Here is a 27,821-nt window from a genome sequence, read left to right as displayed (position 1 = left end):
TCGCTCTGATGCTTTTACATCTCTGCAGCCAAATTCTGCTAATTATATATAGGTTGACGTCTGTCCTGTTAAAGGGGTGCTTCACGTTTTACTGTTAAGGGAGAACACTTTTTATGCAGATTATAAGGTGACCCCTGCCATCTATTGTAACAAGGGCTCAATATCCTTCTGTCTGTCCTAATTGTGGACCCTGCTCTTAAAATGGTTTTCCCACGAATACAAGTTAGGCCATATCCACAGGTGGTACATGGGTTCCCTTTGGACTCTTTGTTTTTTTGTGATCTGGGAGGGTCCCATTACTGATCAGCAAGTTAGGCCCTATCCTTGTATTCATGTGAAAATCCCTTTAAAGGAAATCTACCATTAAATCCATGATAAACCGGTGACACTTACTCATAGATCCAGGCACCGTGACGGTGGAAATCTTCTTATATTTGTTATCTTTCTTATTTGTTTCATTCTAAAATCACCTTTTGAAATTAAGCCAATTAACCTGGAGGGCCCAGAGCCCCTCCATGCAGTAGGTTTGCAGGCTTTCACTATGCAGGAGTACTTCCCTCTCTTACTGTGTACTGAAACTTCCTCTGCTACCATGACATCACATCAGGTAGAGGGGTGGGGGGGGGGGGGCTGCTGTGGGAGACAGTGTAACGGCCTGTGGAGCTGCAGCATGGAGGGTCTCTGGTAACAATCCAAGGAACCATTCAGGCTCATTAGCATAATTGTAAAACTTGATATTTAGAAGGAAGTAGGCCATGGATAAGAAATATAAGAAGATTATTGCAGTCACAGTGCCTGGATCTATGAGTAATGTCCCTGATTTATCATGATGGACGCTGATGGTAGATTTCCTTTTAAAGTTCTATTGATAGAGGATAACGATGTGATTGGTGGAGGTCTGCCTGTTCTCCATCTGCCGTCTACCATCGATGTCAGCCTCTCTACAAGCTGCACCATACAGTGAGCTGAGAAGCCACACCAGACGGGATTGTGGTTGAGCGCTCGCCTCTTGTCTCCTCCATTACTGTAACGTGGGAAAACAAATGCAACCACAGCGGTGGAAATGGAAAATAATTGTGTGATAGCGAAAGAGAAATCTTCTGTATCACCGCCACCCTGTGCACACCTCGTAGGAGGAGACTGTGTGCAAAACTGAGAGCTCAGCACCAGTCTGCTGCAGGGAAAGCCCAGACCTGCGATGGTGAGACTGTGTCAGCAGACTGTAACCTGCAGACCCATCTGTATTTCCCCTGCACACCCCCGCAGTAGATATGAATTTTCCCTGCATAATAATTTGCATATTTAAAGTGACACTGTCACCAGGATATACCCTCTTTATACTACTAATCCCCTCAGGTAGGGTAGAACATGTCCCTCTTTTATGTAAAATCTCAACTGTTTACCTATAAAAAAAAATAAAATCTCCTGCAAAGTTATGTAAAAATGAGCAGAGAAGAGTCAGCTTTTGCCTGAGATGAGACAAGTTTAGAGGCTGCAGGGGAAAAGGCTTTGATGTGTAAAGATTATTTCAGATGTCCTTATCGGTGGTTCTATAGCACCTACAACCATGAAGCTGGTGTCTTATTAAAGAAAATAAGGTTCTGATCTAAGGAAGCAGATATACAGGTATTTGGACATACGAAACAATGGATTTTTTTATTTTTTTTTTTTGTTATCAGCAGCTTACATTTCCAACTGTATCAGATTGTAGTCTGTAGAGGAAATCTACCATGAAAATCCGTCCTGATAAACCAGGGACACTTACTCTTAGATCCAGGCACCGTGACACTGGGAATCCTATATTTGTTATCCATCGCCTCCTTCCTTCTAAAAACAACTTATATAATTATGCTAATGTCACCAGAGCCGCCCTGTGCTGCAGCTTCATGGGCTGTTACACTGTCTCGCCTACACCCTGCTGCCTCAACACTTCCCCTCACACAGTGGGAGAAGTAACAGGGGAAAGGGAGAAGTGCCCCTGCACAATGTAACAGCATGTGAAGCTACAGCCCGAAGGAACTCTGGTAACGCCCCACATAGCCCTTCTTGGCTATTAGCATCTTTACAGAGAGGCCTTGGATAAAAAAAATAGATTACCACAGTCACTGTGTCCGGATCTATGAGTAAGTGTCCCTGGTCTATCATGCTGGATTTTGTTTTTAAATTTCCTTTAATATGACACCAGCAGCATCTTTCTAGGTGCTATAGACCTGAATATGGGGGCATCTGATGTGAAGCTCCCCGGCAGTCTCTAAACTTGACTCTTCTCTGCTCGTTTTCACATGTCTTTGGAGGAGATAATTGTTAGGTAAACAGGGGAGAGGACAAAAAAGAGGGAATTCTAGAATGGACATTTCATCCTCCACCTGAGGGGCTGTTAGTATCAAGGGGTAAAATCCAGTGACTGATTCCCATTAAATTTGGAGCTCTGAAGGAAATTCCTTCATAAGTTATTACCAGTAGAAGTGATATAGGGACAACTTGGGACATCGATGAGGATCAACGTGGGGTTTAGTGTCCCACTAGTATCTGTCTCATGGATGTCTCATCTGTCATCCCTCCCTCGGCAGGTATCATCACCCTGTGTAAGCCTGGGAACTCCGGCATCCAGTCCCTGATCGGGGTCCTTTGTATACGAAACATGGAAATACGGGTAAGTGAAAGAACAGGGGCCCTGAAGTTTTCGTAAATGTGTAATGCATCATTACACCTCTGGGGGCGCTGCAGGGAAATATGCCCTTAGCTTTGCAGGTAGATAACAGAGATCAGGGGGTCTCGGCAGCTCAACATCTTGTGATCAACAAAAAACCTTCCAACCCGGCATTGTTGTCTTTTTTTTTTTTTTTTTCACATTTAATTGTAGCTTTGCTTCCCCTTTAATAATGATGAGTGTTGTGGAAATAGAGATAATTGAACCTTGCTGTGAATGGCCGCATTCATCGGGGTTGGTAGCTTGGCACACGTCCGCTGATCTGTGTTTTGTCTTGTATTGTTTTGCACAGCGAGGTCTTCTCGAGGTACTGTACGAAATATTTCGCCTCCCTCTTCCTGTTGTGACAAAGGACTTTATTGAAGCTCTGCTGAGTGTCGGTAAGTGGGGAGGGTCTCCCGTCACCCCTCAGGTCCTACCCATTGATATGAAAGGGAGAGATAAGCTGATGCCAGGGTCATCTAACAGAGCAGTTTTTCTCCTATGAAAGAAAAAGGATTGAAATCAGTTTGGTCCAACTTTTGGCACAGGATATAATCATGAAACATGTAGATGTATTTTTGAAAATGAGCTGCATATGCAGAATATTGTTGAAGATCTTAATAAACAAAAGTTAAAGGGGTTATCCCAAGTTTATAAGTTATTCCCAAACGCAGTCATTAATGAGCAAAGCTTCATTGGGGGTCCCGTTCTCATGATTATTGGGGTTCCCAGCAGTCTGACCCTCTTCTGGGAGTATGGGACAGCTTGGGACAACCCCTATCACATCAATCCGCTGGCATTAGACTGGTGCAGTAGTCTGGTATCTCCAGTCATCCAATAGAGATTCGAGGTTTGCGTTGTTTTCAATAGGATACTCTCTAAATAAATAGGCGTCCCTTTTCGGACGGTGTCCATTGGAAATAAGTGGCACAGGGTGGGCAGGAATAGAAACCATCCCCATTTTGCGGCGCTGCCACTCGGCACAGTAAAGGTTTGGTGGTGCACAGTGCATGCACCTTGCCTCACCGTAGTGTGCCGCACACTAATGGGGCGCACCGTGTGCCGTGGCCTGTGAGCTAGTAGAAATTAGTGTGACGCCCCCATCCATTAACTATTGATGGCCTACCTTCAGCTTATAGACTACTTCCTGTCCAACAGCTTAAAAAAAAATCATATTTAATTAGAAAATCTTTGATTATTTTTCTTGCTTATTTCCAGATCCAAGCCGCTTTCAGGAATCTTGGAGACTGTCCGACGGATTTGTAGCCGCCGAAGCGAAGACGATTCTTCCCCACAGAGCCCGCTCCAGGTATGTGATGTGGAATGATGAAAATGTAACTTCCATGCCAGGTTTCTGCAGTCTCGGCTATGGGCTTGTAGTTTATAAGTGGGGTTGGTGCTGCTCCGGTGTAACAGATTATTAGTGCAGAGATTTATGGTCACAATCTGCAGCGTCAGTGTGTGAATTGGTTGGTTTGTCCATGAGTGACTGTAAATCAGCAAGTGGAGATCTGTGATGTATGGCTACTCACCCCCAGCACCCCCTCCAAGGAATAGGTCTGACGCATACAGATGTGTAGCCTCCCTAGTTCTGAAAGTCAGATAAAACAAATAACTGATACCATTGAAGGGATATTCCAGGAGTTAAGAGTTGTTCAGTCACAACAAATTATCCCCATCAATCAGGTAACTTGCTGATTGATGGGGATCCCGGAGGTGGATCACGAGAACGGGTTTCTGTTATACCCGGAATGAATGAAACGGCAGGTTTTGCTTTGTTCATTTGGGGTGCAATGGACCCTCCATTCTTGTGATCCATATGGTGCCCACCACTGAGACCCTCACTGATCAGCATGTTATCCTCATCTTATGTATAAGGGGAAACATTGCTTTTTTTTGCAGGACAATCCCTTTAAATATTGATCATTTATGCCTATGGTATAAATATATGCCCAGGAGTCCAACACTCGTGACCGAACCCAAGATCAGGCGGTCACTGCCGTCTCTTCTTAGGAAACACAATGACATACACTGTGTAGTGGCTGTGCTTGCTACTGCAGCGCCACATACAGGCCATTTAATGAATGTACATGTATTTCTCTTACAGGCCGGACCTTATTGACAACTATCTGTCTCTAGTCCTGTCAACTTTTATTAATAATGGAATCCTGGAGGTAAGTATCATACAAGATTCAAATGCTGCCTAGGTAAATGTGGTCCAGCAGATAACACTACTGTGTGACTGTACCCAGGGCCTGGTGGAAGTGATCACAAGCAGCGACGACGACGTGTCCATCAGGGCGACCATCATCCTTGGAGAGCTCCTGCACATGGTACGTTCTCTTCCGACTTTAGATGATTCTCGCCAAAACCAATAGGGTCTTCAATTTATTTCTATGGGACCTGTGGTTATGCCAGGCCAAGGAGGGGTACAGTAGGAGCCTTGGGGTAACACATGTAGTTTTTGGTGCATTTTGTTTGGTGGCTACTGTTATAAAGGATGAAAAATGAATGTAAATAAAACACTTCTACTTTTCTTCTTTTTCCCCAGGCAAACACAATCCTGCCCCATTCCCACAGTCACCACCTGCACTGCTTACCCACCTTGATGAACGTGGCAGCGTCTTTTGACATTTCCAGGGAGAAGAGGCTGTAAGTACTAGTGATATCCTTGGGGACTCCTGAGTTATCTGGGGGCACACGGTCTGGAGAGTCCTGGAGGATATCCTCTTAGTAAATGGCAATATGTTGTATGTGATCACAGCCGCGCCAGCGCCTCCCTGAACTGCCTGAAAAGATACCACGAGATGAAGAAGCGAGGACCCAAACCCTTCAGCCTGTACCTGGATCACATCGTCCAGAAGGCAAACGCCACTCATCAGAAAAGGGATCAGCACATGCGGGTCCAAAAAGATATATTTATTCTTAAGGTGGGTCCATAGATAAGATAGAACTGATGCTCTGATCTTTTGTGCCATCATTGGAATATAATGTGCACCTTATACAGATCTCCTAACCATGATATACCAGGCACTATACAGTGCACAAAGTACGGGGGTCCCTGCCTGTGTTTACATTCATAAGTTAAGGCGTGCTGCACACAGCAGTAGTCCTAAAGGGCTATGCAAGGTGATCTCTATTTGGTGCGGCTGGGGAGGTAATATCGGCGCTGCAGAGTACTTCTTTTTTTACCTAATTTTTTTCTTGAACCTTTTCCCTAATGTGTATTATTTTTATCTATGTATTTAGGACACAGAAGATGCTTTGGTAATGAATCTACGGGATTGCCAGGTCCTCAATCATAAAGAAAACCTAGAGTGGAACTGGAATCTTATAGGGACTATACTGAAGGTACTAGTGTTTTACTTCCAACATTTTATGAGCAGGCTTTCTCTATGAGTAGTTTGGAAGGTAGGACTCACAGGCTTCCTCTATGAGTGGGTGAGGAAGCAGGACTCACAGGCTTCCTCTATGAGTGGGTGAGGAAGCAGGACTCACAGGCTTCCTCTATGAGTGGGTGAGGAAGCAGGACTCACAGGCTTCCTCTATGAGTGGGTGAGGAAGCAGGACTCGCAGGCTTCCTCTATGAGTGGGTGAGGAAGCAGGACTCACAGGCTTCCTCTATGAGTGGGTGAGGAAGCAGGACTCACAGGCTTCCGCTATGAGTGGGTGAGGGAGCAGGACTCACAGGCTTCCTCTGAGTGGGTGTGGGAGCAGGACTCACAGGCTTCCTCTGAGTGGGTGTGGGAGCAGGACTCACAGGCTTCCTTTATGAGTGGGTGTGGGAGCAGGACTCACAGGCTTCCTTTATGAGTGGGTGAGGGAACAGGACTCACAGGCTTCCTCTGAGTGGGTGTGGGAGCAGGACTCACAGGCTTCCTCTGAGTGGGTGTGGGAGCAGGACTCACAGGCTTCCTTTATGAGTGGGTGTGGGAGCAGGACTCACAGGCTTCCTTTATGAGTGGGTGTGAGAGCAGGACTCACAGGCTTCCTCTATGAGTGGGTGTGGGAGCAGGACTCACAGGCTTCCTCTATGAGTGGGTGTGGGAGCAGGACTCACAGGCTTCCTCTATGAGTGGGTGTGGGAGCAGGACTCACAGGCTTCCTCTATGAGTGGGTGTGGGAGCAGGACTCACAGGCTTCCTCTATGAGTGGGTGTGGGAGCAGGACTCACAGGCTTCCTCTATGAGTGGGTGTGGGAGCAGGACTCACAGGCTTCCTCTATGAGTGGGTGAGGAAGCAGGACTCACAGGTTTCCTCTATGAGTGGGTGAGGAAGCAGGACTCACAGGCTTCCTCTATGAGTGGGTGAGGAAGCAGGACTCACAGGCTTCCTCTATGAGTGGGTGAGGAAGCAGGACTCACAGGCTTCCTCTATGAGTGGGTGAGGAAGCAGGACTCACAGGCTTCCTCTATGAGTGGGTGAGGAAGCAGGACTCACAGGCTTCCTCTATGAGTGGGTGAGGAAGCAGGACTCACAGGCTTCCGCTATGAGTGGGTGTGGGAGCAGGACTCACAGGCTTCCTCTATGAGTGGGTGAGGAAGCAGGACTCACAGGCTTCCGCTATGAGTGGGTGAGGAAGCAGGACTCACAGGCTTCCGCTATGAGTGGGTGAGGAAGCAGGACTCACAGGCTTCCGCTATGAGTGGGTATGGGAGCAGGACTCACAGGCTTCCTCTATGAGTGGGTGTGGGAGCAGGACTCACAGGCTTCCTCTATGAGTGGGTGTGGGAGCAGGACTCACAGGCTTCCTCTATGAGTGGGTGGGGGGAGCGGGACGCACAGGCTTTCTACTTTTTCTACTAATACAGAGATACATAATGGAAGGTCCATTGAAGTCCATACCTGTTATTCCTCCAGTGTTGTTGTTCTTTTGTGGTACTTTTAGGTCTAATTGCATAAATTCTACTTTTTTAGTGGCCAAATGTGAATCTGAAAAACTATAAAGATGAACAGCTGCACAGGTAGGTGATATAAGTGCATGCCCTGTACTAATGACTCCCCCCGTGTTATTGTGTCTGGCCCTGTGCTATCACACCATGCCCTGTACTAATGACTCCCCCCGTGTTATTGTGTCTGGCCCTGTGCTATCACACCGTGCCCTGTACTAGGTACTTGCCCTGTGTTTTCCATCTCTGATTCATTCATTCTTTCCTGCGCTCCAGGTTTGTTCGTCGGCTGCTGTTTTTCTACAAGCCCAGCAGTGCACTTTATGCCAATTTGGAATTAGATCACAGTAAAGCGAAGCAGCTGACGGTGGTGGGCTGCCAGTTCACAGAGTTCCTGCTGGAGTCGGAGGAGGTGAGTCACATATTACTTCGGATGTTGTAATGCACCTCAATTACAAATTAAATGTATCCGAATTGTCTGCAGAGGGCCGGATGCCTTGCTCTGATACCAGTTGAAGATGAGGCATCAGTCTGACCCTCCTTAAAGGGGTTTTCCGCGGGTATTAAAAAAAACCCCTTGGGTGGCCGGGATGTACTAACCTCCGCAGTCCCTCCTGGCGTCCAGCACTGTTATGTAAACAAAACGGCGGCGCGGGCCGTCTAGGGACCTCGGAGGTAAGTACATATTTATTTATTTTAAACCCGCCCCTTTATGCCGACAACCCAAGGGGTTTTTTATACCCTCGGACAACCCCTTTAAAGGAAATCTACCATCAAAATCCATTGTGATAAACCAGGTAACTTCCTCATAGATCCAGGCACCGTGACTGTGGTGATGTTCTTATTTGCCCTGTGGTAGATCCAAAAGCATCATACAGTAGCAGTGTAGTCTATGGGATTTACAAAAAAAATGCCATGCACACATTGTAAAACCTTTTACCGCTACAGATGACGATTCTGCAATCCACAGTGCAATGCAAACACACAGCAGCATAGCATAAAACGCATTATAAACACGGCGATTTCATACATTTTTTGATGGCTGTGAAATGGGTGCAAAGAGCAAAGTAGCGAAGGAATAGGAACAAAGGAAATATAGAGGTCGCAAAGGAGGTGCCTTACTAGTCATCTGTATACAGGCTTTGTATATACCAGTAACACAAACTCATTTCCTATGTCTGTTAGTGCTTTTGCACATGAACGTGTGCAGTCCGTGTATGGTGGCCCTATCCCACGGGTGTACACGGAGCAGAGGAGGGAGTTACTGCTTAGTATAGAAATATAATGCAGGGACTTTCCATCTGCCGGCCGAACAGCCACGCCAGAACTGTAATAGTGAATACATTCCCGGCACGGCTGTTCGGCCGGCAGAGAGGACGTCCTCGTATTTTATTTCTATATAAAACAGTAACTCCCTCCTCTGCTCTGTGTGTAGCCTGTGGGATCAGCCACCCCTGGCAGGTTTACATGGGTTGTGTGCAAGAGACCTTATACCTCCAATCCGACAAAGGTCAAAGTGGTGGGGGGATGGGAGGATATGATGTGTAGCCACAGTCCTCACTTATCTTCCCTTCATGGTGGCTTTGGACCTTGAAGGTACAATAGGTCCGTGAATTGCATCTAATGTTAACAAGTTGAGGCTGTTTATCCAGTCGATGGTTATAAGGCATTTATGGCCCAATACACAAAATGTTGGGCTTTCAACATATTACACAACAACTTGAGACACATTTTTACGTGAAGAAGGATCATATCTGCAGCAGACTGTGTATGACCCTGGTCAGTAAAGCTATAGCATTAAGTTGCTTATTTCATCATTTTTTTAAATCCCAGGATGGGCAGGGTTACCTGGAGGAGCTGGTGAAGGACATTGTGCAGTGGCTGGGGTCTATATCGGGGATGAAGCAGGAGCGCAGTCTCCAGAACAATGGATTACTGACCACACTCAGCCAGTACTACTTCCTCTTCATCGGTACTCTCTCCTGTCATCCACATGGGGTCAAGATGCTGGAGAAGTGCAATGTGTTCCAGTGGTAGGTAGTGAAATCAGTCACTAGATGTACCAGCAGTCACTATCCGGTGTGTGATTTCTCACATTGTCAATTGGTCAACCAAAATTTAAAATCATCAAGCCCCTCTTCTCTGTGCAATGTTAATTTTACTACTCCACTTGTTTCTCTAGTGGCTTTAATCTCCAGCCCGTACCCTGTCCCCTCCATACATCTCTCCTAATCTCCAGCCCATACCCTGTTCCCTCCATACATCTCTCCTAATCTCCAGCCCACACCCTGTCCCCTCCATACATCTCTCCTAATCTCCAGCCCATACCCTGTTCCCTCCATACATCTCTCCTAATCTCCAGCCCACACCCTGTCCCCTCCATACATCTCTCCTAATCTCCAGCCCACACCCTGTCCCCTCCATACATCTCCCCTAATCTCCAGCCCACACCCTGTTCCCTCCATACATCTATCCTAATCTCCAGCCCACACCCTGTCCCCTCCATACATCTCCCCTAATCTCCAGCCCTCCATACATCTATCCTAATCTCCAGCCCACACCCTGTCCCCTCCATACATCTCTCCTTATCTCCCGCCCATACCCTGTTCCCTCCATACATGTCTCCTAATCTCCAGCCCACACCCTGTCCCCTCCATACATCTCCCCTAATCTCCAGCCCTCCATACATCTCTCCTAATCTCCAGCCCACACCCTGTCCCCTCCATACATCTCCCCTAATCTCCAGCCCTCCATACATGTCTCCTAATCTCCAGCCCACACCCTGTCCCCTCCATACATCTCTCCTAATCTCCCGCCCACACCCTGCCCCCTCCATACATCTCCCCTAATCTCCAGCCCACACCCTGTCCCCTCCATACATCTCCCCTAATCTTCAGCCCACACCCTGTCCCCTCCATACATCTCCCCTAATCTCCAGACCACACCCTGTCCTCTCTATACATCTCTCCTAATCTCCAGCCCACACCCTGTCCCCTCTATACATCTCTCCTAATCTCCAGCCCACACCCTGTCCCCTCCATACATCTCCCCTAATCTCCAGCCCATACCCTGTCCCCTCCATACATCTCCCCTAATCTCCAGCCCTCCATACATCTCTCCTAATCTCCAGCCCACACCCTGTCCCCTCCATACATCTCCCCTAATCTCCAGCCCTCCATACATCTCTCCTAATCTCCAGCCCACACCCTGTCCCCTCTATACATCTCTCCTAATCTCCAGCCCACACCCTGTCCCCTCCATACATCTCTCCTAATCTCCAGCCCACACCCTGTCCCCTCCATACATCTCCCCTAATCTCCAGCCCACACCCTGTCCCCTCCATACATCTCCCCTAATCTCCAGCCCACACCCTGTCCCCTCCATACATCTCCCCTAATCTCCAGCCCACACCCTGTCCCCTCCATACATCTCCCCTAATCTCCAGCCCACACCCTGTCCCCTCCATACATCTCCCCTAATCTCCAGCCCACACCCTGTCCCCTCCATACATCTCCCCTAATCTCCAGCCCACACCCTGTCCCCTCCATACATCTCCCCTAATCTCCAGCCCACACCCTGTCCCCTCCATACATCTCCCCTAATCTCCAGCCCACACCCTGTACCCTCCATACATCTCCCCTAAAATCCAGCCCACACCCTGTACCCTCCATACATCTCCCCTAATCTCCAGCCCACACCCTGTCCCCTCCATACATCTCCCCTAATCTCCAGCCCACACCCTGTCCCCTCCATACATCTCCCCTAATCTCCAGCCCACACCCTGTCCCCTCCATACATCTCCCCTAATCTCCAGCCCACACCCTGTCCCCTCCATACATCTCCCCTAATCTCCAGCCCACACCCTGTACCCTCCATACATCTCCCCTAATCTCCAGCCCACACCCTGTCCCCTCCATACATCTCCCCTAATCTCCAGCCCACACCCTGTCCCCTCTATACATCTCTCCTAATCTCCAGCCCACACCCTGTCCCCTCCATACATCTCTCCTAATCTCCAGCCCACACCCTGTCCCCTCTATACATCTCCCCTAATCTCCAGCCCACACCCTGTCCCCTCCATACATCTCCCCTAATCTCCAGCCCACACCCTGTCCCCTCCATACATCTCCCCTAATCTCCAGCCCACACCCTGTCCCCTCCATACATCTCCCCTAATCTCCAGCCCACACCCTGTCCCCTCCATACATCTCCCCTAATCTCCAGCCCACACCCTGTCCCCTCCATACATCTCCCCTAATCTCCAGCCCACACCCTGTCCCCTCCATACATCTCCCCTAATCTCCAGCCCACACCCTGTACCCTCCATACATCTCCCCTAATCTCCAGCCCACACCCTGTACCCTCCATACATCTCCCCTAATCTCCAGCCCACACCCTGTACCCTCCATACATCTCTCCTAATCTCCAGCCCACACCCTGTCCCCTCCATACATCTCTCCTAATCTCCAGCCCACACCCTGTCCCCTCCATACATCTCTCCTAATCTCCAGCCCACACCCTGTCCCCTCCATACATCTCCCCTAATCTCCAGCCCTCCATACATCTCTCCTAATCTCCAGCCCACACCCTGTCCCCTCTATACATCTCTCCTAATCTCCAGCCCACACCCTGTCCCCTCCATACATCTCTCCTAATCTCCAGCCCACACCCTGTCCCCTCTATACATCTCCCCTAATCTCCAGCCCACACCCTGTCCCCTCCATACATCTCCCCTAATCTCCAGCCCACACCCTGTCCCCTCCATACATCTCCCCTAATCTCCAGCCCACACCCTGTCCCCTCCATACATCTCCCCTAATCTCCAGCCCATACCCTGTCCCCTCTATACATCTCCCCTAATCTCCAGCCCACACCCTGTCCCCTCCATACATCTCTCCTAATCTCCAGCCCACACCCTGTCCCCTCCATACATCTCCCCTAATCTCCAGCCCACACCCTGTCCCCTCCATACATCTCTCCTAATCTCCAGCCCACACCCTGTCCCCTCCATACATCTCTCCTAATCTCCAGCCCACACCCTGTCCCCTCCATACATCTCCCCTAATCTCCAGCCCTCCATACATCTCTCCTAATCTCCAGCCCACACCCTGTCCCCTCTATACATCTCTCCTAATCTCCAGCCCACACCCTGTCCCCTCTATACATCTCTCCTAATCTCCAGCCCACACCCTGTCCCCTCCATACATCTCTCCTAATCTCCAGCCCACACCCTGTCCCCTCCATACATCTCCCCTAATCTCCAGCCCACACCCTGTCCCCTCCATACATCTCCCCTAATCTCCAGCCCACACCCTGTCCCCTCCATACATCTCCCCTAATCTCCAGCCCACACCCTGTCCCCTCCATACATCTCCCCTAATCTCCAGCCCATACCCTGTCCCCTCTATACATCTCCCCTAATCTCCAGCCCACACCCTGTCCCCTCCATACATCTCTCCTAATCTCCAGCCCACACCCTGTCCCCTCCATACATCTCCCCTAATCTCCAGCCCACACCCTGTCCCCTCCATACATCTCTCCTAATCTCCAGCCCACACCCTGTCCCCTCCATACATCTCTCCTAATCTCCAGCCCACACCCTGTCCCCTCCATACATCTCCCCTAATCTCCAGCCCTCCATACATCTCTCCTAATCTCCAGCCCACACCCTGTCCCCTCTATACATCTCTCCTAATCTCCAGCCCACACCCTGTCCCCTCTATACATCTCTCCTAATCTCCAGCCCACACCCTGTCCCCTCCATACATCTCTCCTAATCTCCAGCCCACACCCTGTCCCCTCCATACATCTCCCCTAATCTCCAGCCCTCCATACATCTCTCCTAATCTCCAGCCCACACCCTGTCCCCTCCATACATCTCTCCTAATCTCCAGCCCACACCCTGTCCCCTCTATACATCTCTCCTAATCTCCAGCCCACACCCTGTCCCCTCCATACATCTCTCCTAATCTCCAGCCCACACCCTGTCCCCTCTATACATCTCCCCTAATCTCCAGCCCACACCCTGTCCCCTCCATACATCTCCCCTAATCTCCAGCCCACACCCTGTCCCCTCCATACATCTCCCCTAATCTCCAGCCCACACCCTGTCCCCTCCATACATCTCCCCTAATCTCCAGCCCACACCCTGTCCCCTCCATACATCTCCCCTAATCTCCAGCCCACACCCTGTCCCCTCCATACATCTCCCCTAATCTCCAGCCCACACCCTGTCCCCTCCATACATCTCTCCTAATCTCCAGCCCACACCCTGTCCCCTCCATACATCTCCCCTAATCTCCAGCCCACACCCTGTCCCCTCCATACATCTCCCCTAATCTCCAGCCCACACCCTGTACCCTCCATACATCTCTGAGAGACCCTCCCCTACTATCTGTAATCTGACGCACTTGTTTCCCTGGCTTTTCCAAGAAATTCCTGAAACATCCTTAGTGCTTTGTCTTTCTTTATACTTACAGTCTCCTAAATCTTTGCTCGCTGAAAAGCCAGGACCACTTGTTGAAGTTGGCGGTCTCCAGTTTGGACTACAGCCGGGACGGACTCGCCAGGGTCATCCTGTCCAAAACCTTAACCGCGTCTCCGGATGTAAGTCTGATCGAGGGCGCACAGAGGCCGCGCCAAATAACTGAGGTTTCTTAGTGTCTTCTGTGCAGCTCAGGATTAGTTAGATTTTCTTACATGGTTTGTGGTGTTTTGTTCTGATTCATCTTAAAGGGATTTACCAGGAATTATTACTGATGTCCTCATGAGGATTGATAGTAAATGGACTTGGAGTCTGCTACTTCCGGGTCTGTTCTCTGTGTTACAACAACAATCGTCCCTCTATAAGTGACTGAGCGCTGAGTAGCCGACCACTGGGACCCCATAGTACTCATCATCTTTGCACTGGACTTTGATCACTATAGAAAGCTTTGGTTATGGGTGACAGGAGGGGGGGCAAGACCTTGGGGTAAAGATTGAGATGTCTTGATGATTAAATGTCTGACACTATTATTTTTTGTATCTTTGGACAGAGTTGTCGTCTGTACGCCACTAAGCACCTTCGGGTTCTCCTCCGAGCAAACGTGGAGTTCTTCAGTAACTGGGGGATTGAATTATTGGTGACGCAGCTTCATGACAAAAACAAAAATATTTCTACAGAAGCCCTGGACATTTTGGATGAAGCTTGTGAAGATAAGGTAAGTGTGTGCCTCCAATATGTCCTCCCCTATACAGACAATACAGGAAGGAAGTGTGTGTCTCCAATATGTCCTCCCCTATACAGGCAATACAGGAAGGAAGTGTGTGTCTCCAATATGTCCTCCCCTATACAGACAGTACAGGAAGGAAGTGTGTGTCTCCAATATGTCCTCCCCTATACAGACAATACAGGAAGGAAGTGTGTGTCTCCAATATGTCCTCCCCTATACAGACAATACAGGAAGGAAGTGTGTGTCTCCAATATGTCCTCCCCTATACAGACAATACAGGAAGGAAGTGTGTGTCTCCAATATGTCCTCCCCTATACAGACAATACGGGAAAGAAGTGTGTGTCTCCAATATATCCTCCCCCTATACAGACAATACAGGAAGGAAGTGTGTGTCTCCAATATGTCCTCCCCTATACAGACAATACAGGAAGGAAGTGTGTACCTCCAATATGTCCTCCCCTATACAGACAATACAGGAAGGAAGTGTGTGTCTCCAATATGTCCTCCCCTATACAGACAATACAGGAAGGAAGTGTGTGTCTCCAATATGTCCTCCCCTATACAGACAATACAGGAAGGTAGTGTGTGTCTCCAATATGTCCTCCCCCTCTACAGACAATACAGGAAGGAAGTGTGTGTCTCCAATATGTCCCTCCCCTATACAGACAGTACAGGAAGGAAGTGTGTGTCTCCAATATGTCCTCCCCTATACAGACAGTACAGGAAGGAAGTGTGTGTCTCCAATATGTCCTCCCCTATAAAGACAATACAGGAAGGAAGTGTGTGTCTCCAATATGTCCTCCCCTATACAGACAATACAGGGAGGAAGTGTGTGTCTCCAATATGTCCTCCCCTATACAGACAATACAGGAAGGAAGTGTGTGTCTCCAATATGTCCTCCCCTATACAGACAATACAGGAAGGAAGTGTGTGTCTCCAATATGTCCTCCCCCTATACGGACAAAACATTGACATTGTCTTCTCCTGCTCTAGGCTAATCTCCATGCTCTCATCCAGATGAAGCCGGCTCTTTCTCATCTTGGAGATAAGGGGCTGCTCCTTCTCCTGAGGTAACTCTGTCTGTCATTTATTAGATCATCCTCCTTGTTACCACTTTCTTTATTCATCTGCCATTTTTTCTTTCAGGTTTCTCTCTATTCCAAAGGGGTTTTCCTACTTAAATGAAAGGGGATATGTCACAAAGCAGCTGGAATATTGGCAGAAGGTAAGAGTGTGTGACGCTAGTTTGAGATGTCAATGTTAGAGTAAGAGGTGAAGGTTAAAATGTGGTCCTGCTGCAGACAGTTGTCTTGCACCTGGACTCATGACAGTGCGGAGGCGGCCCCTGCTGCAGACAGTTGTCTCGCACCTGGACACATGACAGTGCGGAGGCGGCCCCTGCTGCAGACAGTTGTCTCGCACCTGGACACATGACAGTGCGGAGGCGGCCCCTGTTGCAGACAGTTGTCTTGCACCTGGACTCATGACAGTGCGGAGGCGGCCCCTGCTGCAGACAGTTGTCTTGCACCTGGACTCATGAATTTTTGCTTTCATGACAAATGCCTTAATAAAGTGTTACTTTTATGTATTTAGCATGTTATTATTTGTCTACCCTTTTAGGAATTTAATTTAAAATATGTGGAGCTAGTGGAAGAACAACTCAACGAGGCTCTGACAACCTACCGCAAGCCTGTCGATGGTGACAACTATGTGCGACGCAGTAATCAAAGGTAATACAACTCTGCATAGGCCAAAGATTTTTCTGATATTTACCAGTATAAAAGTTCTGAAAAAAAAATATTATATTTTGGGATATATACAGGTTTGTGCACATATACCCAATTCAAAGGGGTGTTTCAGGTCATAGAGGTTAATATTGCATCTGTATCAGAATGGTAGTTGTCTGTATAAGACAAACATTGTGCTAGCTTATTTACTTCTTGCCCAGCACAGTGCCTTACATTGTGTAGTGGCTGCGCTTGGTATTACAGCTAGCAGGCCATGTGATTGATGTAATGTCACATGCGGATTGGTGGGGGTATTGGACTCGCACCAATTAATTATTCTTTAGCAACATGTCGTCTTATTTACAGGGTGCAGCGCCCGTATGTGTATTTACCAGTTCACCTGTATGGCCAGTTGGTACATCACAAAACCGGCTGCCATCTTTTGGAAGTCCAGGTAAGAATAATCCTCGGCTGCTCATTTTATATGGCCTATTATATCCTTATAATACAACTTATTTTGTGAACTTCGATATAAGTTTTAATACACTTTAGTATTCTGCCATATTTGTGCATGTGCGTTGTCTGACTGCTATGCTTTTCTTCCAGAACGTGGTCCCAGACCTCAGTTACACGGTGCGCTCTCCATCCTTGGATACTTGGGAAGGAATTAAACAGCTGAAGGCGGCTCTATGGTCATTGGTAAGAGTCACTGAAATTTAAAAAAAAAAAAGACTTTCTAGGTTTTCTACATGTGCAGTTCAATAGGGAACCGAGTGTAAATTGGGTACACGCTATGTAATGAGAGATCTTACTGTAGAGAAATAATTTTTTTTTTTTTTTAACATGGGCCATAACATCATTTGACATGACAGATCCTTGGGATGTTTTTGTTTTCAGGGCAACATTGGTTCTTCAAACTGGGGCATCAACTTGCTGCAAGAAGAAAATGTGATACCGGATATCACGGCGCTGGCTCAGCACTGTGAGGTGCTCTCTATTCGAGGGTAAGTCTAGAATAAGATCCGCCAATTGGCGAGTAAAAAGATCAAGCTGCTGCAAAACTCTCAGGATAAAGCCATCAGTAGGGGGAGCCCTGGAGCTTATTGCTTACATTGAACCGAAGCTGCAAAATAAAACTCCCTCTAGTGGTGGCTGCAGTTAGCATGTTGGTTTTTTTGGTTTAAAGGGACCTTCAGAGTTTTTAGATGCATCACACCCCCTTTCCCCAATAGAGCATTTCTTCCTTTTCACAAAGCAGCAACGTTGCATAGCTTGTACAATGTAAGTGATTGCGTATGAGCTGCCATAGTATATATACGTTGCTATACTAGGTGAGCAGTGAAGATGAACTGGTCTCGGAATACCCCTTTAAGCGAGACGATTATATGTATGTTTCTGTATTGGACTACTCTGCAGGTTCCTGTTTGCTGTATTCTCATATCGCACCTTCACATGTTTTGTCCCTAGGACCTGTGTGTACGTCCTGGGCCTACTGTCCAAGACAAAACAAGGATGTGACATCTTAAAGCAACACAACTGGGACACCGTACGACACAGCAGACGACACCCCTGGCCCGTGGTCCCCGATGACATGGAGCAGCTGTGTAATGAGCTGTCATCTATCCCCAGCACCCTCAGCCTGAACTCCGAGTCCACCAGCTCCCGACATAACAGCGAGAGCGAGTCCGCACTCCCCAGTAAGTTATAGCCATTCACTTTACCGCTGTTTGTGAGGATTAGCTGCATGTTCAGATGTAGCGGTGTTGTACTGGACCTGTGGTACCCGGCATTGTACTATCATGGTGTGTACTGCATCAAAGGATTATATCCCTGTATATTATATGCTCTCAACCTTTTGGTCCGGTCATTCAGGATCTAAAAAATAAATGGTGAAACAGCACCACCCATACTGACAGGTAGAGTGTGGTATTGCAGCTCAGATTACTTATTTAGAATCATGCAGAATGCAGACCTCTACCTGGGGAGATGTGTAATCATACCTGTATGTGTTGTAAGTAGCACTGTGGTATACAGATTTATATTCTAGTAAAGTGGCATCTCCAAGTGCACTAGAGCCATTGTCCTTACACTGCTTTGTTCTGTTCTCTCTGCAGGCAGTGTTATGTATTGTCCCTGGATACATGTGTAAATCCTACCTTGGTGTTTGTTGTTAGTAGCAACAAGACTGTGATCTATGGATTTATATTCCAGGGTTGTAGTTTCTCTAAGTGCACTCCGGATATGTCCTCACACTGCTTTGCACTGTGTTCTCTGCAAGAAGTATTAATCACTGTCCCTGCAGAGTTGTGTAATCATTCCTTTTGTGTGTATTGTTACCAGCAGGACGGTGAAATAAAAAAAATTTTATATACCAGGGCTGTAGCTTCTTTAAGTGCACTAGGGCTGTGTCCTCACACTGCTGTGCTATCCGCAATCAGCTGCGCTATCCGCAATCAGCTGCTCTACAACTCCTCCTTCAGTAAGAATCTACCATAAAGCCTGTTTCGGCTTTTATGTAGGGGAAAAGGAGCTGTAGAATGGGTAAAACTTATAGATCGCACAACAGTGTGAGCCGTCAGCCAGTGTTTTTTGTTTTTTTTGGATGTGGGCTTCTCTGCATCTGTGTGTTACCCTTGGGTGCATGCACATGGTCAGAATCTGTGACCAAATCTGCATCAAATTCTGCAAGTTCTCTGAGCTCAGTTCAACCTTCGCTTGATTTCACCGGCAGCCATTGTCCGATCCTCAGAAGCGAATAGACACGTGATCAGGCCGTGTGACTCTGTATTAACTCTGTGTCCTTCCTCTGCACAGGCATGTACATCAACGAGGACGACCGCTGTGGTAACTCCTCCTTGAGCCCCTTCTTCTTGTACGATGACCCCGAGCAGACGTTCTTCGACAAACCTTTAAAGGACAAGGATCGCAGCCCCTTCACTATCCTCGCACAAAGCAAATTTGTGAAAAACAGATTCCTCAATTCTTTGACTCTCCCCAGTAAAAAGTTCCGGAGCAGCAGCAGCAGCGACCCCAAGACCAATAAACTTCTAGAAAATAAGCCGGAAATGAGGCGGAACCGGACGGTGACAGAGCCTTGGTCCGATTCGGATTTCCCCTCCACGGACAGTTTAGGCTCAGTGTTCAAAGTCCCCAAAATTAGCACCCACCGCTTAGACACGTCCATCAGCCGACACGTGGACGACAACGGCAGCACTCCCAGTATTACCGAGAACGACCTCAAGCTTCCAAAAAGTCTGGGAAACGAAAACCACCGCGACCACGCCAGCAGAGAGCGGCTGATAGGAGACGGCACCACCACCACCCACTTCAAGAGCCGCAGCCTCAGCTTCAACACGGACACCACGACCAGCGGCATCAGCTCCATGAGCTCCAGCCCCTCGCGGGAGACGGTGGGGATAGACGCTACAAACATGGACACGGACTGCGGCAGCCTCAGCACCGTCGTCAGCACCAGGACGGTGAAAACCAGCCTGCCCGCCATGCTGCACCCCAACCACCTGCCCCTCTCCAAGTCCAACTCTGTGTCTCTGGTCCCTCCAGGCTCTTCCCACACGCTTCCTCGGAGGGCGCAGTCGCTGAAGGCGCCGTCTATCGCCGCCATTAAGAGCTTGGCGGATTATCACTTCACCTACACCAGTTCTCGGGACGCTTTTGGCTACGCTACACTGAGACGGCTACAGCAGCAGCGCATGCACCCGTCACTGTCGCATTCAGAAGCTTTGGCTTCTCCGGCCAAAGACGTTCTCTTCACAGATACCATAACCATGAAAACGGGAAGCCTAGACTCTAGACTCACCTCAAGCAGGTAGATTTCCAAAACGTATAAGGGTGCAAATTGCCCCAGAAAGAATGTTCTAGGCTGCTCCGATTTTAGTGTACATGGAGTTACATTCTTGTACACAGGGTTTAAATCATCATCTTTTCATCACATAAAAGAGGAATTTTGCTTTCCTTCAGCCCCCACTAGGGGGAGCTCACTGCATTTATAATTTATACAGCTAGTCCAGACCGTAGTGGTAGATGTTTATTGGGATCCTGTTAGAAGGTGCGACCGTACAGACAGTGTTTGGTATTGTCCCTGGAGAGATGTGTTATCAGACCTTTGTTTACATTGTTATTAGCAGGACTGTCATATATGGATTTATATTCCCAAATTGTAGCTTCTCCAAATGCTCTGCAGGCATGTCCTCACACTTCTGTACTTTATGCAGCCATGGTCAGGTATTGTCCCTGGAGAGACGTGTAACCATATCTTGTTGTATGTTGTTAGTAGCAGCGGAGCTGATATATGGATTTATGTTCTAGGATTGTAGCTGGTCCCAATTGCACTGGATGTGTGTCCTCACACTGCTGTGCTCTAAGGGCTCTGCTGCATTTATATTTTCCATGGAGAGATGTGTAATCATATTTAGTTCATATTGACAGAAAAATGGATAAATATTCCAGGATTGTACCATGGACCTGCACTAGTGGTAGAAGCAAGTAGATGTCATTTTATCAAGGAGAAAGTTTTATTTATTTTTTCCCCAAGAGTTTTTCCCAAATTTTCCATTTAAAGGGATCTTGTACATGGAAATTTCCCCTTGTATTCTTCCGCCCTCAGTGCAATGAAGAATATTATTTGTGGCACAGTAAGACGGTGCAGTTATACTACACCAGATTAAGGCTATATTCACACTGCCGTGAGCCCGCTGCACCGTAGCACGGAAGGCACATGGCAGCGCAGGGAGAGGAGGAGGAGGAGGAGGTGAGCGCAGCTCACCCCCGCCCCTCTCCATAGCAAGTTATGGCGCACGGCGCCGTAATACTGGTAAAGATAGGACATGCCCTATGTTTTTCCCGGGCTACGGAGCGGTACGGTACAGGGCCGTGAGCCCATAGAAGTGTATGGGGGACGTATATCGGCCGTATATACGCCGCCCCATACGTGTGTGTGAATGCAGCCTTACTCAGCGTGTGATGCTCGACGATAAATCCAGCCTAGTAGAACACCATCTTGTTATACAGGACAGGGGTAGGAGTAGTTCTAACATACTACATCCTCTGCTTAAGGACACCCAACTTACAGACGACCCCTAGTTACAGACGGACCCCTCTGCCCACTGTGACTTATGGTGACCTCTCCGGATGTTACTATAGTCCCAGGCTGCAATGATCAGCTGTAAGGTGTCTGTAATGAAGCTTTATTCTTAATCCTTGGTACAATTACAGCAAAAAATTTAGAAAAATTTGTCTGGATCTACAATTATAGAATATACAGTTCTTACTTACATACAAATTGAACTTAAGAACAAACCTATGGACCCTATTTTGTATGTAACCCGGGGGCTGCCTGTATATCAGTGTCTTATTACTACATCTGCAGAGGAAGAAGGTTCTTTTCATTTGCTCTGTTGTTGGCTCCATGATATAACACAAGTCAAGGGATTGTATGAGCAGATGTGGCCTCCATAGACTGCAGCCAGTGTTATGTATTGTCCCTGGAGAGCTGATTAATATTCCAAGATCGTAGCTTCAAGTGCACTGAACACATGTCCTCACACTGCTGTGCTCTGGTCTCTCTGCAGCCAGTGTTAGGCTTTGTCCCTGTAACTATGTGTAATCATAATTTTGTGTAAGTTGTTATTAGCAGCAGGACTGTGATATATGGATCTATGTTCCGGGATTGCATCTGCTTCTTCTTCTTCAATTTCACTTCAATGTCCTCACACTGCTGTGCTCTTTGCAACGAGCTGCTCCATATTCTCTGCTCTGAGAAGATGTTATGGCAGGATTCTGGTTGAATACTAAAGCAGTTATGAAAAGGACTGTGGAGCAATTCATTTTGGGGAGCGCAGCAGTGTGAGGACCCTGGTGCTTCAGTTGATGCGACAATCCTGGAATATAAATGTCACAGTCCTGCTGCTACTAGCACACAAAGGCAGGCCTCCCCACCAATCTAACACTGATGATGTATATTATGGTAAAGCCTTTGAAGTAACACATGTTGTGTATATGCAGAATCCGTGTCTCCGGATCATTGTATACACTGGGGCAGTACACACCGGGGGGTCCGCAGCTTCTTCCTAACGTGTGACCTTTCTTCCCTCCAGGTTCATGAAGGCGCTGAGTTACGCCTCTCTAGATAAAGAAGATTTATTAAGTCCGATAAACCAGAACACGCTGCAGCGCTCGTCCTCTGTCCGCTCCATGGTGTCCAATGCCACCTACGGCAGCTCGGATGATTACATCGGCCTGGCTCTACCCGTGGATATCAATGATATGTTTCACGTATGTCCCCGACTGCACAGAATAATAGATTTCTCATTCTGAAAATGAATGGTCAATCCTTTGGCTGTGTTCACACATTTAGGTTTTCTGATGCAGGTGTGGCTTATAATGGTGAGAACCTGAGCATAGAAACACTTTGAGATAGGGGATCAGCATCAGCCATGCATCAATCAGCAAGTACCAACTCTTAAAGGGGTTGTCCACTTTAATCAAATAATTGGTATGCTTTGTGTAATCCAAAGTAATACAATTTTCCAATATACTTTCTGTATCAGGTTTTTTAGATCTCTGCTTGCTGTCATTCTATTGGAAGCAAAATTTTTTACTTCCTGAGGGTAGAAACTAATCGATGGTTACGTGATGTCACACAGGTGCACGGCTCGTTATATCCCTGGGCATGTGATGTCACACAGGTGCACGGTTCGTTATATCCCTGGGCATGTGATGTCACACAGGTGCTCGGCTCGTTATATCCCTGGGCATGTGATGTCACACAGCTGCACGGCTCGTTATATCCCTGGGCATGTGACGTCACACAGGTGCACGGCTCGTTATATCCCTGGGCATGTGACGTCACACAGGTGCACGGCTCGTTATATCCCTGGGCATGTGATGTCACACAGGTGCACGGCTCGTTATATCCCTGGGCATGTGATGTCACACAGGTGCACGGCTCGTTATATCCCTGGGCATGTGATGTCACACAGGTGCACAGCTCGTTATATCCCTGGTAATGTGATGTCACACAGGTGCACGACTTGTTATACTTTGATTACTCTCTGATATAACAAGATAACAGAAGTAAACAATGAGACTTCCTATAAAAAGCACACCGAGACATAGAAGACCATTAGAAATAAAGTATATTGGAAAATTGGATAACTTTTCATTACACAAGCAATATCAATTATTTGCTGATGGGACAACCCCTTTAAGCAGATGGCACAATACAACTGTGTGAATGGGGGATAAGTTGTAGAACGTCCACTGCAAAAGAGTGGGGAAGTTGCATGTTTCTAGATGAGGTGGTGATGATGGTACCTGACCCCCTTTAGAGCTGGTGATTGCATGATGCCAGCCTTCTGTGCCCACAACATGTGTATAGACATCAGAGGGGGTGGGGAGAGGGACAGAAAAGCTCTGAGAATTCCTAAAGGTAGGTCAGGTTCCTGTGGGAATGGGGGATATTGTTGCTTTATTCAGATGTTGCCTAATTAAGGAAGAATTTGGATTCTCTTCTGATTTTTCAGGTGAAGGAGACGCCTTATTTTCAGAAGACTGTGCTGTCAAACGATGATCGTGCTGCTAAAGTGTTTGCTCCTGAAATAGGAGGTACGGGAAGACTTTTGTACCATGGGGTGTATCCCAAAAGAGTTCATTTATGCAAAAAATAATAAATTAAATAGAGTGGATAATAAAAGGACATCAAAAGATCAAAAATAACGTATCCCCTACAAAAAAGGGTTTCTGGCTCCTATATTGCTACTATATGGTTTTATAATTGATCATGGACTGTGGGGCCACCCCTGCCAATCGTATGCTACACTTTATAGTTGATCGGGGGTTTTGGTCCACCCTCGCCAATCAGACGCAACACCTTATAGTTGATCAGGGGTTTGGGCAACCAATGCCAATCAGACGCTACATCTTATAGCTGGAAGAAAACTGAAGTTTGGTCCTCTTGTCTTGTCCATAGTGTAGTGGTATATAAGGGGTTATTCTTTCCTATAATTATTCTTATATCTGACTAGTGCCCCCATCTGTCTGCTGCAGGTATCACAGGCTCTGGGGTTAGGAGCCCTTACCAAGCGCTGCGGCAGCAATTCAGTATTACCGAAATCATGAACTCCAGCCGCTCGGACGCCTCGCAGTTCCTGGAAAACATGGAAGACACGGGCCTGCAGGAGCACACGGATGACAACTGCCTGCACTGCGTGGGCATCCAGATCATAGGCTACAATAACAGCCTGGGGAACGAGTACAGCCGCCTAGGTAGGTGTCACCCCTGGCCTCAGACTACCCAGGGACACCACCATAAGGGATGAATGTGCCATTGCCCCCATCATACATTATATCACTGCTCTGCAACCTGCAAAACAGCAACTCCCAGCATGTCCAGGCGTGTTGGGAGTTGTTGTCTTGCCACAGTTTGCAGAGTTCCCTACACTATGCACTTATCCTGCATTTTTTTTTTCTTATTAACCAGTTTAGACCTGGTTTTCCATTTACAGCCTGCAGGGTAAAGCATGGGGGACAGAATAATGTTTGTCCCTGATATTGTGAAAATGTAGCAATCGTCCAAACACCGAAATTCTATCTTATTACCTTTCTGCGCCTTCACAATTGTGTTTGCTCATTGTCCATTTCACTCCGATGTTTATTCCCAGACTTTCCCGACATCCCATACTCTGACTGGTGTGCACATAGCATCCCCAATCATTTAGAGGTGGTGTCCCATTCTTCCAAGTTTTCTGGGATTTCAGGGTGTAGTGATGGTGCGTCCCAGGGCTCCGCAAGCAGCACCAAAAGTACGGAGTTAGTCCTAGGTAAGTGGCCGCAGCCATTGTTACTGTGCGTCCTTTGTCTGCTGAGGGGAACCTTACACATATACAGCGGGGGCGGTCGCTGACTAAGGCCTTGTGCACAAACGGGGGGATTAGTGCCGTGTTTCGGCTGGGTGGATGTGGTGTGACCATGCACAAAAGACCTAGATGGGAGGCATGAGTTAACCCCAATTTGCGAGGCTAACACCACCCAGGAGTCGTCCTGGATAGATCTATGCCGTGTATAGTCGTTGTCCAGGGGTCCGGATTAATACCAATTGTCTCCACAGGAGGGAAATCGATCCCTGAAGATACGCCGGTGTGCCGAATCCTGCTGCGGAAAGAAGTCTTAAGGCTCGTCATAAATTTGAGCAGTTCTGTAGGAACAAAGGGTCACGAAACTGGACTTCTAACGTAAGTACTGATATTATTATATTCACTATGGGTTGTGTCTGTAGACTCAGTCCCCTTATAGGGCCTCACTACCGATTAGATGGTTTAGCGAGGTCCCCGGATCAACCCCGTGGGGGGGGCTCCTCGGAGAAGACGACCAAACTACTATCTAGAGGAAGTAAGTCGTAACAAGGTCTCACTGCAAAGTCCCTTGGATCCGCTCCATATTAATGGTACCCCTGATAGTTCTATAGAAGGGTCCAGCTTATTTACAGCCTGCACAACAACTGTAACTCTAAGGTCCTGCTGTCATGGAATAGGTCGGAGGTCCTGCAGCTCTTGGCTCTCCGGACACCCCATAGTTATATATTTATTCCCTATCCATCCCCTTCTGAGCCTGCAGGGGTCTAGGTCATGCTGGGACGTGTAGTTTTACAATAGTAGTTTTCATCTTCCTGCTGCTGCAGAACCTCTTGGAGTGCTAAACATTAAGGATGGCAGCGACCTTCTCATCTTCCTCTAAGACTAATGAGGAAGATGGGATGTGAAGCTGGTGGTGGTTATTCTATGCTCTGCACATTTTTTGGTTAGATATTTCTAGAATTTTCCGGCACAGCCTCCCTCCCCCTCCTCAGCAGCCACAGATTTGCCGCAGTGAAGTAAACGCTACAGACAGCGAGTTTGCAGGCATCGCCATGGGCGCCGTCACCTTTAGTCACCTCGTGTGTAAGAGACGAGGACGGGCGCAGGCGGGAGACTGGACAGCTATATATAGTCGTAGGAATGTGTGAGAAGGATCTCTAGGACCTCTCTGGTCTGTCGGAACATATCCCCGGACCTCGTCATCCTCTGTCATCTGCAGATCCCCCCCGGGACCCCTGACATCACAGAGATATTAATGTTTGGTTTATTCTTTTCTTCCAGAATTAAGGAGAAGTTCCCCCAAGCGTTTGATGACATCTGCCTCTACTCCGAGGTCTCCCACTTATTAGCACATTGCACGTTCCGGCTCCCGTCCCGGAGGTTTATTCAGGAGCTGTTCCAAGATGTGCAATTTCAGATTGTAAGTATCACAGGGTGTCAGTGCTGGGTCCTGCACGTACTACATGGAGTCCCGAGACCGGACGTTATCTAGAAGGATTGCCGTACATAGAGATGAGCATCAAATTGCTAGAAATGTGATATTCGGTCTTGCTGGAAGCATCAAGACCATTTGTTGGAATTGTACAAACCTGTGATGTCTACCCTATGGCACCAGGCGTATTACTGGCTTAATATACCCTCTAGAGGAAATCTACCATCACTATCCATCCTGATAACCCAGGGACAATGACTCATAGATCCAGACACTATGACTGCGGTGATCTCATTATATGTTATCTGCGGCCTCCTTCCTTCTAACATCAACTTTTCAAAATATGCTAATGAGCCTGAAGGGCTGCGGGGGATGTTCACACCTAAAGAACAAGTCTCCAGCATCCAAAGTAAAAGACAAAATCCATAGTTTATTCCTTTCTATTAAAACCAAAATGCTTTGAGCTACAGGTGAAAAAATAGCAGTACAATGACAGCTTCCCACCTGTGGGGGGATGTTACCAAAGCTCCTCCGTGCTGTAGCTTTACAGGTTGTTACACTGTAGAGGAGCACTTCCTCCTTCTCCACTGTAGGAGGGTGAGACAACATGACAGTGTGTGCAGCTACAGCACAGAGGGGCTTTAACAACTCCCAAGCCCTTTAGGCTCATTAACATAATTTTTAATGTTGATATTAGAAGGAAGGAGGCCATGGATAAGTAATATTAGAAGGTTATCACAGCCACAGTGCCTGGATCTATGAGTAATGTCCTTGGTTTATCATGATGGATTTCCATGGTAGATTTCCTTTAAATACGGACATGAGGAAGTAGAATTTGTCCCGCAGAAAACAAGCCCTCATATGATGTTATACACAAGGAAAAAATAAGTTATTGATGTCTGAAGCAGGGGAGCAAAAAGCGAAAAAGGGTCCGGTCTCTGATGGGTGCGAAATGCCATTTTGTTGGGAGGTCAGCACTGATTAACCCTCTGTCGCCCTC

At 47.7% G+C, this 27,821-nt stretch overlaps 1 protein-coding gene across 2 annotated transcripts in view; it reads left to right on the top strand.

Moving 5' to 3' along the window:
- Positions 1-27,821, top strand: part of RICTOR (RPTOR independent companion of MTOR complex 2) — a 62,010-nt gene that overhangs the window by 32,260 nt on the left and 1,929 nt on the right. Inside the window, exons 11-37 of one of the 2 annotated variants that reach the window (XM_072135328.1) lie at positions 2,571-2,653; positions 3,003-3,090; positions 3,911-4,001; positions 4,800-4,866; positions 4,945-5,025; positions 5,244-5,344; positions 5,457-5,622; positions 5,942-6,043; positions 7,610-7,656; positions 7,858-7,993; positions 9,415-9,614; positions 14,061-14,187; positions 14,616-14,780; positions 15,786-15,862; positions 15,939-16,017; positions 16,413-16,522; positions 16,886-16,973; positions 17,126-17,218; positions 17,417-17,523; positions 17,987-18,216; positions 19,334-20,345; positions 22,633-22,810; positions 24,061-24,142; positions 24,584-24,802; positions 25,198-25,356; positions 25,644-25,767; positions 26,671-26,809. In XM_072135328.1, the coding sequence (XP_071991429.1) occupies positions 2,571-2,653; positions 3,003-3,090; positions 3,911-4,001; positions 4,800-4,866; positions 4,945-5,025; positions 5,244-5,344; positions 5,457-5,622; positions 5,942-6,043; positions 7,610-7,656; positions 7,858-7,993; positions 9,415-9,614; positions 14,061-14,187; positions 14,616-14,780; positions 15,786-15,862; positions 15,939-16,017; positions 16,413-16,522; positions 16,886-16,973; positions 17,126-17,218; positions 17,417-17,523; positions 17,987-18,216; positions 19,334-20,345; positions 22,633-22,810; positions 24,061-24,142; positions 24,584-24,802; positions 25,198-25,356; positions 25,644-25,767; positions 26,671-26,809 (4,151 nt within the window). The remainder of the gene's footprint in view (positions 1-2,570; positions 2,654-3,002; positions 3,091-3,910; positions 4,002-4,799; positions 4,867-4,944; positions 5,026-5,243; positions 5,345-5,456; positions 5,623-5,941; positions 6,044-7,609; positions 7,657-7,857; positions 7,994-9,414; positions 9,615-14,060; positions 14,188-14,615; positions 14,781-15,785; positions 15,863-15,938; positions 16,018-16,412; positions 16,523-16,885; positions 16,974-17,125; positions 17,219-17,416; positions 17,524-17,986; positions 18,217-19,333; positions 20,346-22,632; positions 22,811-24,060; positions 24,143-24,583; positions 24,803-25,197; positions 25,357-25,643; positions 25,768-26,670; positions 26,810-27,821) is intronic. The other variant, XM_072135336.1, reaches the window with a different exon arrangement.

The sequence above is a fragment of the Engystomops pustulosus genome, chromosome 1 (genome assembly GCF_040894005.1).
Source record: "Engystomops pustulosus chromosome 1, aEngPut4.maternal, whole genome shotgun sequence".
Lineage (NCBI taxonomy): Eukaryota > Metazoa > Chordata > Amphibia > Anura > Leptodactylidae > Engystomops > Engystomops pustulosus.
This window is presented reverse-complemented; position numbering and strand designations above follow the sequence as displayed.